The 12,791-nt window shown below is 32.8% G+C and overlaps 1 protein-coding gene across 10 annotated transcripts in view; it reads right to left on the minus strand.

Moving 5' to 3' along the window:
• ORC4 (origin recognition complex subunit 4) overlaps window positions 1-12,791 on the minus strand; it is a 69,041-nt gene that overhangs the window by 10,175 nt on the left and 46,075 nt on the right. For 8 of the 10 annotated variants that reach the window (XM_032286248.1, XM_032286246.1, XM_032286255.1 and 5 more), the window contains 5 exons: window positions 11,937-12,012; window positions 11,444-11,529; window positions 8,413-8,461; window positions 5,722-5,873; window positions 2,402-2,575 (listed from right to left, as the gene is read on the minus strand). In XM_032286248.1, coding sequence (XP_032142139.1) covers window positions 2,402-2,575; window positions 5,722-5,873; window positions 8,413-8,461; window positions 11,444-11,529; window positions 11,937-12,012 — 537 coding nt within the window. The remainder of the gene's footprint in view (window positions 1-2,401; window positions 2,576-5,721; window positions 5,874-8,412; window positions 8,462-11,443; window positions 11,530-11,936; window positions 12,013-12,791) is intronic. The other 2 variants (XM_032286253.1, XM_032286252.1) reach the window with 1 other exon arrangement.

Raw genomic sequence — 12,791 nt, forward strand, 5'->3', positions numbered from 1 at the left:
ATTCCATGTGTGACATGTTATCTGTATCACTGCTTTTGGTTTAATCTTGCCGTTAAAAATAACCTGCTGGATTATCAGCACTAAGAGAAAGAATAGCTCCTTTAATGCAGCTACCACCCTATTCCACAAGGCAGGGACTCTGACCATGGTGCTGACAGATTTTTCAAGTGAAGCTCATTTTATTCACATACCAAAGAGAGGCATAAGACAATCAGGATAGGAGAAGAAAATATTAGAACTCAGAGACACAAACACCAGTGATGCTGGTTCTACTTAATGAAACCTACTACTAAGACTATCAAAAAGATGACAGGATAGTGCTCACATTCAGGGGATTTAAAGTATGCAACAAAAGTCCAGAAAGCTAGAGCTGAGCTATGCTAGCAACAAATGGTTACTATTTTCCAAGTCATGCAAGAGTTATGCTTGATCACCAGTAACTCCCAGCATCCTCTTTATTTATATACTCACTTTTGGATGCTCAGAATGCATGGCAGTTGGGAAGGACAGGGGATGAAGGATGGCACAATGCCATCCTGGACCATGTAGTCACTTTAGGAAGATTAAGTGTGAGCAGGTATGGAAAAAATAAGAGTCCATGGAAAGTACAGACATTTAAATGAAACACTACACTGAATGAAAGACTACACTGAATCTAAAACAACCAAAAAAACATACTGGTGGAATAAGACAATCAGTTTAGGAGTTATAGAAGATGAAAAGTCTGTGAGGCACTGAAAAGTAGACCTGAAAGCTGAAGATCCAGAGGTCTGGTCCACACCAGACCCCAGTAAGAGGACACTGTGGGAGTACCAGCTACAAAGAAAGTGCTCCTATAGATGGAATCCTATAATTAGAAACAGTATCAAAGACACTTGCCACAGGTAACTGAAAGATCTGAGTCCCAGGCAAGATTAATTTGAGCAGACAGGATCCATACCTAATTATATCAAGGCACAATATCTGAGTTTTAAAGATAATGTCAGCAATTTTAACATAGAATTATGTAGAGTTGTACTGAAGAGGAAACTATCAGTCATAACAATGGGGAAAAAAGTAATATAAAAATATGTAGGCTTTGAGTCCTTTCTGTAAAAACAACATATTTAGCATGTATGTAAACTCTGCAATGTTATAGACTAAATAATTACTCCATAGTAGAAGGGAAAATTGGCATAGTTTTAAGGGAAACTTCCACTATTTATCATCTATTCTTTTGCACTGATTAAACTTTGTTCAATAAACTTTTATGATTAAAAAAATGAAATGTGACAAACTAGTACTTACATGAGACTATTTTATAATCAAAACAATAATCATTTAAAGAACAAACTAATGCAAAACACTTCCAATTTGGCATTGGTATTTAAGAATTCATGGCAAAAATACAATCTATCACTATTGCTTTAAAATAAAACAATCTTTTCTATAGAGTCAGTGAACATAGACTGTGCAATTCTATTCAAAGATCTAATTATCCATACCAGTATTTTAATATTATAAATCAGTCTTTCCCAATTCCTTCAGAACCAGGGACTCTATATTATTTTTCACTCTCAAGAGGCCAATTATTTTTGAGAGTCTACCATAAGGGACTTATTCATTAACAATGTTTTTCAATTATGTTAGTAAATACACACTCACCTGTGTACTCCCTCCTTTCTCTTTCCCAACTGAAACCTCTTGTCAGCATAATATTAAAAAGATGCTAGTGTGTTGAGCATATTTTAAGCACAGGTAAACTTACAGTCTCAAAGACTTGGCAAATCTTTAAAACAACATAAGAATCTGCCTTTGTGTCTAAGACTCTCAGGTCTTCAGGGACTGTGAGATATGTCTCTTATTAGATAATATAACCAGAGGTGCCACAGGCTGGACTGCTTCTTAAGGCCCAACAAAATAAAAGTTGAAGTCGCTAATGAAAACTGGAAAACAAAAAATCCACACATAATAGGTATGACCCACTAACATTTATCATTATTTACTAGTTATTATTATTGCTAAATATGTAAAATATCAAACTACTAACAGAAATCCTAAAGTGTAACTGTGATGTTCTTTTGAGATAGAATTTGGCTGGGAGTGGTGGCCCACACCTGTAATCCAAGCACTTTGGAGGCCAAGGCAGGCAGATCACCTGAGGTTGGAAGTTCAAGACCAGCCTGACCAACATGGTGAAAGCCTGTCTTAAAAAAAAAAAAAAGAGAATTTAGGAGATATGACATTTCAACTGTCTGTTTTCAGAAGAAAATTTTTGAAAAGTATATAGTTTGTATTCCTGCAGCTTTATACCCCAGCAATATTAGAAGCTTTATATTAATTTACTAATTTCTAAAATTTGTGTTTTAATTGCTTTAAATCACATAGTAAGGAACATTTAACTGTATTCCCTTTAAGTTACCTGAGCATTCTCATTCCACTTCTCAGCAAAAAGCTTCTCTGGAAATTCTGCAGGTAGAGATAACTGTTCTTTAAATATTTTAACATACTGTGGAAAACCAAATGAATTCATTAAGTGTATCTGACGGTGAGAAAATCGTGACTTCACTCTTTTTTCTAAGAGTTCCAAAATATCCTTAAAAACAAACAGAAATCTCTGTAAGATGCATGTTTAAAAACAAAACAAAACAAAACTACTGTATCAATGTTAGAGGTATAAGTAAACTATCACTTATAATTATTAATGTTTAGTCTATAATACATAAAAACTTAAAACATTTATGCAAACTAAATAATCCCCTCCCCCTACCGGCATCTGCTGGCTTGGTGATGCCATGCCTTTTTCTTACCATGTTACTCTCAGCTAATCTGTAACATTCCAAGACCCAATATGATTGTTAACTGACTATACTGAAGAGCTACATGTCACAGTAACATCAAGAGTTTCAATAAGGAATAGAAGAACTGAGATTAAAAAATTAATAGCATGATAGGCAGCAGGAACCAACTTTAGGAGAGGAATGTGGCAGAAGTGCAACATGGCATTTGTAAGTTAACTTCTGGCTTTTTTTAAAAATAGTAATGTTTTTAGACCCTATTTGTATTTGTGCTATTTTTCCTTAAGAAATCGGGAATCAAATTTACTGTCAAAGAACACTAAAAACCAAAGGATAACTAACATGTACTACTTGTAAGGACATATAAAGTGTTCTTAAATGAAGAAAATACTTCCACAAAACTGATAGGCATTGGAACTATCCAAGACATCAAAAGCACAATAGGTAAGCTGTCTTCCTAAGTCACATACATGGCAGGAACTGTCATTCCTAAATATCTTTTTAATACTGAACTTGAGCAATTTTTCAAAATATGTTACAGTACACAGAATACCATATTACTCAACAGTTACATTCCAAGGTATACAACTAAGGGAAATGAAACCAGATAACTGCAAAAAAAAGTGTATGTGAATGTTTGCAGCAGAATTATTTTTAATAGCTTAAGAAATGTAAACAACCCAAATGTCCATTCACTGATGAATGGATAAACAAAGTATGGTATATCTATACAACAGAATATTATTTGGCAATAAAAAGGAATAAAGGACTGATATATGCTGTAACACAGATCACCCCTGAAAACATGTTAAAGAAGCCAGTCACACAAAACTATATGTTGTATGATTCAAAAATAATAGTCAGAAAGTAGTCATTGCTTAGGGCTGGGGAGAGAACAGGGGATTGGGGTGAAGGCTTAAAGGTATGAGGCTCTTAAATTATGGTGATAAATGCACAACTCTATACATAAACAAAAACTCTGTTAATTGTATGATTTAAATGGGCGAATTGCTTGGTATAAATTATATCTCAATAAAGTCGTTTTAAAAAACTCCCAACCCCAAATATGAACACTGACATGCTATTTGATAACTAGGAAATTACAGCTAATATAACAATTATATTAGGGAAATATATTTTTAAAGAGCCCTTATCTCCTAAAATTACATTAAGAAAAATACTGATAAAATGACATAATACCTAGTTTTTGCCTCAAAATAATGAAGGGAGGGAATGAAGGGAGATGTAGAGTATAAATAAAACTAGTCTGTAGTAATTGAATCTTGACAATGAGTGGAGAAGGGAAATCAGGGTTCATTATTTATTCTCTCCTATGTATATTGTTGAAACATTACAGAATAAAGTTTTTTAAAAGGTGGGTTGGTTAAGCCCAGAAATATACATTTCCATGTCTAGTCAGATGACTCTCGTAATACCCAGGTCAAAAAATCATGATATAGCGGAGAGAATTCAAGTGAGCAAAAGGAGATCATGGTTAGTTGAGAAGGAGGACAGGAAAGACTTAACAGCCTGAGGTAGAGGCGGGAGGGTGAATAAAAAATTTTGAATGTTTTTATGAGGTCAAATAAAAGTATAGTGCCACCATGTGAACTAAAAGAGAAGAAAGGTTATATTCAGAGATACAGATATTGCACATTTATTTTCTATTAAGAAAGAGTTCTAGGTCACCCATTTAGGTAGACAGTGAAAGTAATAATCTACACAAGCAACAATTAAGAGCCTAAACTTGGGAATGAAAAGAGATGGAAGTACATGATGTCTTTGTAGTAGGTAGTAATGACAGAAGTTGGCAACGTGGGCATACAGGGAATAGTAAAAACAAAATAAAAAAACAAAAATGGGATTACTCCCAGTAGGGAAGAAGATGCTTGCTGACAGTCACTACTCTCTCTATCCTTTTGCTTTCTCCCTATAAACATGGATGGAGATAAAAATGCACTTGAGGCCAGGCACGGTGGCTCACATCTGTAATCCCAGCACTTAGGGAGGCCGAGGCAGGCAGACCATGAGGTCAGGAGTTCAAGAGCAGCCTGGCCAACATGGTGAAACCCCATCTCTACTAAAAATGCAAAAATTAGTTGGGCATGGTGGCAGATGCCTGTAGTCCCAGCTACTCGGGAGGCTGAGGCAGGAGAATCACTTGAACTTGGGAAGTGGAGGTTGCAGTAAGCCAAGATTGTGCCACTGCACTCCAGCCTGGGTCACAGACCAAGACTCTATCTCAGAAAAGAAAAAATTACACTTGAAAGAACTAAACAGTTGGAGAATTATATATACAGAACAAAAAAGAACATCTGATAACACTGCTAAGAAGCTACTGACCTTTTATTTGGTCCTACACTGGGTCAACAACACTTGCCACAGACACTTCTACCAAAAGGAAGATTTTTTTGTTTTTGGCAAGAAGGAGGGTGCTTCTTTGATCCCTGTCATAGCCTGCTGCTTTTGGCAAGGAGAAATAAAGATAATGTGGAGCACCAGCCAGTGTTGTATGAGGGAGGTTTATACTAAAGCCATGCATCATAAATAAGCTAGAGAGTACAGGGAAGGAGGGGCAAATGACAGTCACTCTATAGAGAAACAGCACTGGAAGGAGGACTGTTGAAATATGAATTAGTATAAAGTTTCACTTTTCTGAAAAAGAGCTGTAGGAAAGGAGAAATTATATTTATTAGCATAACCTGATTTCATACTTTTTTCCTCAGTTATTTTACTGGAAGGAGGGAGGTATTCATTAATGGGCTAAGGTAACCATTTACCCATTTTCCCCAATTTGAGTTGAAAAGCAGAATACTGCTGAAACAAATTTTTTTAAATGCCTAACATAATGACAAAATAAGTGAAAAAAGACTAGTAGTGTCAGCAATTAAGCTTGAATTTTAAAATATTATAATCAAATTTTTTAATAAAGAGAAAGACTTACCAATCTACATGTAAGACCAATAACTGCTATTGGGGTCTGTGCAGATTGAGAAATGTCAAAAAGATTATAGAGAAGTGTTTGGTTTTTATGATGAGCAAAAAGATCAAATTCATCTAATATGAAGATCACTGGGCAACTGCTAGTTCGGTCACCTAAGATAAAATAAGAGCATTACAACAAGAAATTATATCCACCTTTCCTCAGTTTCTAAGCTATTTACTATATTTCAGGTTTTAAAACTTAATTCTACAAACATACTGATAGCGTACTTTGGGTAGGGCACTTACTGATGCATGTACATTCATTCAACAAAAGAAACTATTCAAAGGACAATCATAGCCCCTACTGCTCTCAAGAAGTTCAGTCTAGGCCAGGCACAGTGCCTCATGCCTGCAATCCCAGAACTTGGGGGGTTGAGGTGGGTGGATCACCTAAGGTCAGGGGTTTGAGACTAGCTTGACCAACATGATGAAACTCCCTCTCTTATTAAAAAACAAAAACAAAAACAAAACAAAAATTAGCTGGGCATGGTGGCGGTTGCCTGTAATACCAGCTACTTAGGAGGCTGAGGCAGGAGAATCTCTTGAACTGGGGCGGCAGAGGTTGCAGTGAGCCAAGATCACTCCAGCCTGGGCAACAAGAATGAAACTCTGTCTCAAAAAAAAAAAAAAAAAAAAAAAAAAAGTTCAGTCTAGTTCCTAGACTCTAGTTTGTTTGAAAAATGTCAAAAATCATTTAAATGACTAAAGACTATTATTTTTATAATTATGTAAACATAATTCTTATTTAATGATTACAAAATTGGCAAAAGACTTTTCTATACCTATATAGAACCAAAACATTTAGGATTAAAATATAAGAGAAGTCACTACTTAATGAACAATACTAATGCTTTAAAAGAGAGTTGTTTACTGAGTAGAAATGCAAAGTATATTTCTCATAGAAATACTTTTTATAAACAATGGTTAGATTATAAAGTTTAACGAAAGCACTTTAACTCCCTTTAAGCACAATTTTCAGCATTTCAACTAAAATGCTTTTCATGGGGAAAAGTTCCACATGATTTTCTTTGTTACATTTTTCTCACTTCAATGATGGAAACTACTTTAGTAAAAGAATTCCTGTAACCTTAGGCTTACAACCTTTATATTTGTGTTAAAAAGTAAAACTATTATCTGACAAAAGAAAGACTTACTTCAACAAATAACAAATACAGTGCCTAAATGATTTAATACTGGTAAAAAACCAAAGGAATTACTCAAAAGTCTAGAAAGAGACCTATGTACTAATATAAAATTTTAATATTTGATAAAATATTGCATTATACATCAGTGGGGAAAATTAGTCTATTCAAAGTTAGATCCCTACTTTACAGGTCAAATCAAAATTTCCAAACTAATTATGAATTACAAATATATATATATATTAAATGAAAACATGGGTCAATGTTTTCATAATCTGAAGGAGTGAAAAAACTTTCTAGATAAACGTAACTGTGGAAAACGTAAAACTCTAGTTCAGCAGAAAAGTCCAAACCAAACTTAAGGGAAGAGAAAAATGAAACACAAAAATTCCGATAAGTAAGTATAAGATAAATATTACCAAAACAGGTCAAAGACCCAACAGGAAATACAGTCATGTTTCCCTTAACAACACAGATACGTTCTGAGAAACGTATTGTAGGTTATTGCATCATTGTACAAGCATCCTCAGAGTGTACTTACATAAGCATAGATGGTATGGCCTACTACACACCTAGGATATATGGCATAGCCTATTGCCCCTAGGCTATGAACCTGTAAGCATGTGATAGTGTAGGCAACTGTAACACAATGGGAAGTATTTGTGTATCTAAACATATCTAAATACAAAAAAGGTACAGTGAAAATACGGTTTTAAAGTCTAATGGGACCACTGCCACATATGTGGTCTATCATTGAATTAAAAGTGTTATGTGGCACATGACTGTACATAAACCAGGAAATATCAAAGGTCAATAAAAACGTGAAATGATAAGCATCACCACTATCAGAATTATGCAAATTAATCAGAATTATGCAAATAAAACAAAGAACAAAATTATTACAACTAAACTAAGAGATGAAAGATTTTCTATTAGATGGGCAAACATAAAAATAATTGTTTTTGAGGTTGTGAAGAAAAAGGTACTATCGAATACTTTTACAAAGTGAATCTTTAAGATAATTTGGTAGTGTTCATTCTTTTAAAGACAGTGCCTTTTAACCCAGAATTCTACCCACAGAAATTTACCCCAGGAAATATCTGGATGATCATCTAAGTATCTCTTCTTAATTATAAAAAATTAGAAACACAAGTCCATAATTGGTGATTAATAAATAGCACCTAATAAAACAAGATGAGAATCATAAAAATGGTGATGCAGACCAAAATTCACTGATTACAAAACAATAGTTAAGATAATTTTATTCTTGTAAAATGTCAAATTTATCTCTATCAATAACATACAGCAGGTGAATAAAGATAAGAAACCAAATGCTAATTGAGATAATCATTGCTATAATAGTGGGAATACAGTGATCATTATTTCTTTTTTATGTTTCTGTATTTTATGAGTTTTTCTTTTGGTAAAAGCTTATATTACCTTTATAATCAAGGAAAAAATAAAGTTAAAATATATCTTTTGATACAGCTGAATATGTTAACATTTACCTTTTTTTAAAGCTTCCAGAAGAAATGAAAGGTTTTCAGCAAAGCTTCCCTGAACAACAAAATGAGAAAAAAATGACTAAAAGTTTGGTGAAATAAAAAACAAAAGAGGGCTCTCTGGTTCTCAGATTTTACATAAACACTGTATATCTTCTAGTTATTAGAGTCACTGCCCAGACTCTGCTGAGTGTCTCTATATACATCCTATCTAAAATTTAAATATTTAAGCAAAGATAGTAGAGCACTGAAAACAGCAATAAATATGTCATGTATGAAATTTTATATTTTAGAACTTGAGGATAACCAGTCAAAGAAGAAAAAGAAAAGTAAGAAATTTTATATTTTCTGGACAAAATCTGTAAGAATATTAAATTTATTTGAAGGTAGTTTTATAGAGTTGCCATATTCTAAATACAGTTTAAGACCTAGAAATGCATTCTACTTTGTGTTTTCAAACACAATAGGATCTTGCAAGTCTCAAATTAATTTGTACCAGTAAAGAAATAACCATTAATTTAAACGAGATACAAGAAAAGGCTTTTTTGAAACAATAAATACTATAACAATGTTTGTCTATTCAAGAGTATATTGAATAATTTATGTGTATCATATTATGTTTGGCTATGTTTACATGGAATATAGCCAAAACATTTTTGTATACAATTAAATATTCTTGATGAAACTGAACAAGGTAGTAGATGCATTATCCAGGTGTTCCAGATTGTGGGTAGAAGTCCCATTTAAATATTTTTTTTCATTAAAGTTATTAATTTTTATTTCATTCAGAGTTCATAATTTAAAGAAAGAGCCAACTTTAAATTTGAGGAGGTACAAAGAGAAAAGAAACTCACTTATTTGTTCTCCAGTTGAGATATCTAACATAAAAATAGCATAAGTGTTTAAAAAACTTTCACTGTTGTTATGCTATTTCCAAGACAGGCAGACCAGGAGGTATTATCCATAATTTACTATAACATAACAAAGCCTGGGAAATCATACATACATAACAAAGTTGGGAGATCAGTGGTCAGTTACTCAAAGGTAGCTTGTCTTTCAGGCTTTTTGTTTAAAAGATTATATCTGATATTAAGTATATACTTCTATAAATATGTATTTGTGCATGTATAATATAGGTATATGTTTATATCAGACCAGAAAAGCTGTGGGTTGAATTAAGTGATTAAGTGACTTAGGTTCTTAGAGTGTCGAGCCTCTGCCATTTTATGACCTTTGGCAACCTAATTATGCTCTCTGAGCAGAAGCCAAATTTATATAAAATGAAGAAATTAAACTAATAATTTCTATAGCAGTTTTTGTCTATTCAAGAGTATATTGAAGAATTTATGTATATCATATCCTGTTTGGCTATGCTTACTTGGAATACAGCCAAAACATTTTTGGATACAACTTAAACTAATAATCTCTATATGTAATAATAATAATAATGAAGATTAGAATGATAATTGTGCCTTTTATTAGTTCACATAAAACCAATATGAATATGTAACATTAAAAAATGTCAGAAACAGTTATCCAGATCATCTGGGAATCAAAAGCCGAACTGAGCATACTTAATAGGAGCTGTCTTTGGCTTAGTATAGGCCACTACCTTCAACATCACATTCTAAACAGGAAGTAGAATATTAGACTTATAGAAGGAGCGTTTCGAAATTGCACTTCAAAGACCTAAAGACTATAGAAGGGACAGATTTACTCAACTTTTTATAGGTTAATTATTAAAGAAAGAAACTCATAAATACTAGGGATCTTATACAACTATGGCAGTGTCACTGCAGCACAAAGCATACAGTTCAGAGATTAGAGTGATGCCACTGCATGGTCACCAGTAACCAGAAAATGAAATGTATATAGCCCACTCCAAATGCATACTTAGTATGAGGATAAGTAATTTCATCGTGAAAATTCAGGCAGGTGCAAAATTAAATTATCATGTTTTCCTTAGGCCCTATATATTAGGTAAAAGGTAAAACTTTAATACAAGTTTCAAAACATTTCAAGTCAGTTTCTTTTACTGATGTGCACTATTCTGAGACTATAAGATGATATGATAATGAAGTATGAATAAATTCTGAAAACAGAGTAAGATAACTTACATTTGTACAGCACATTAACATCTAGCAAATTACTTTTTAAGTTAAATGATGTGTAATGTTCTCTTTCTTCTTTAGAATAATCCTATGAAGCATAGATAATAAAATAATGCCCAATTAAGACGAAAATAATTTGAATTCAGAGATACTCATTAGCTCAGGATTATCAGGTAGTCAAAGGGCTGTAAGGCATGACTGAAAACCACCTATTGCAGCTTCAAATTCAGCACATTTTCCACCATACACAGGCTACTAGACTCAAAAAAAGTGGAAATAGGCTGCTGGAGCACAGTATTTTAAAAAATGTGTTAATTTATCTCCAGAGATAGGGAACCAAAGTATTTACCTTATAGAAAAAGAAATAAACTCAGAATATCTACATAAACTTGGATTTCTTAGCTATTTTACAGCTAGTAAAATCTATGAAAAAATCCAAATATTGTACAGACTTGATGATTAAATGTATCCTATACATTACACATTTTTATGAAAATATCTTATATATTTAAATTTAGAATTTCTTTTTTTTTTTTTGAGGCAGTCTCACTCTGTCTCCAAGGCTGGAGTGCAGTGCATGATCTCAACTCACTACAACATTTGCCTCCTGGGTTCAAGTGATTCTCCTGTCTCAGCCTCCTGAGTAGCTGGGACTACAGGTGCGTGCAACCATGGCCAGTTAATTTTTGTATTTTTAGTGGAAACAGGGTTTCACCATGTTGGCCAGGCTGGTTTCGAACTTCTGACCTTGTGATCCACTTGCCTTAGCCTCCCAAAGTGCTGGGATTACAGGCGTGAGCCACCACGCCCGGCCTCAATTTCAAATTTCTGAACCTCTCCCTACCCTTCCAGAAATATAAAAATACCTGTGCTATAAAGATATTACCTTGAAGCTTATTTAATAAAATAAGTGAAATGATACTTACAAAAACTTTATCTCCAACTACATTTTCCAGATTTAACTGCCTTGTGATTTCCTTTAGGGCGATTTTATCATTGATCTGAAGCAGTCCTAAAAGTCCATTTAAAAGTATTTAATTAAAATATCACATGTATTTGATACACCAGGTTATTTTCCAGTTAAGTATATTTTCCCAGTCAAAGCATGTTAGTTCACATCACTTTCTTTTTAAAACTTATCAATAAAAACATTCTATAGAGTCAAAAAACAATCCTTCTTGGGATTAGGATGATTAAAAAAAAGAAAAAAACCAGAATCCTTGTGAGACTCCTTCATTATTATTATTTTAATTTCTAAAAATACTGTGTATGGTATGCTAAGTAGAAGCTGTAAAACATGGATCTACTTTTCAAAATCTATTAAAATGGATTTGAAATATACAAGTGAATTTAGTTTCATCATATAAAAACCCCACAATGTTTATATCATCTCGAATGGCAAAATGATGGCATACTTACCATTTAAGTGAACTTGTAATACATTTTCACTCATTTCTTCTATTTCCATGAGTTCTTTCAAAGCATGATTTATTAACTAAATATGAAAAAATTATGAAATAATAATAGGTAAAAGATAAAAAGAAGTCCATATTCCTTTTTAAACTACAAGTAGTGAGAACAGAATGTAAATAAATTGACCTCTTTAATAAATAAGTGTTCAAATTTTTTACAGATAAAAGGTTTAACTAGAACATATCTTATCTGACTCTTTTTAACAAACAAAGGCCAGGACTTATACACTATTTTCTGAATCACCTACCCAAACTTTTAATAAAAATTTAGAAACAACCAAGTTCTAAAATAAATACTTCTCTACATGTCACATTAAACATGTGACATGGCCCTTATAAACTTATATCTCAGTACATTACACATCTCTCTGACATTTACTCTACTAAATATCATTATAATCAGTTAAAAGCCTATTGAATTAAAGGTTTCTATGCAGCATACTTTTTTTGTAACACTGTACTGCTCTTATACTGTAATATCATATATATCTCTTCATATTACCATTTGCATTTAAGAAAAGCCAAAAACCTTTCTAAAGAGTAAAAATGGACTGTTCTTTCCAATATTAAAATATAGGATACTATCAAAAAATAAATGAACTGGGAAAAGCAGTTTGTATATACAAAAAAAAAAAAAAAAAAAAAAAAAAAAAGTAGAGATGGCATCAAAACTTAGGACAAAAAGGATTACTCAGTGAAGGCACCGGGACAACTGGTAAACTATTTTCCAAAACAAAATACTGTTTGTATTTGCAATATGCTACTTATTTGTCATGGCAACACCTTATCCAAAAGGAAAAAA

Source organism: Sapajus apella, unplaced genomic scaffold (assembly GCF_009761245.1).
Source record: "Sapajus apella isolate SASKATOON/1434 unplaced genomic scaffold, GSC_monkey_1.0 scaffold18, whole genome shotgun sequence".
Lineage (NCBI taxonomy): Eukaryota > Metazoa > Chordata > Mammalia > Primates > Cebidae > Sapajus > Sapajus apella.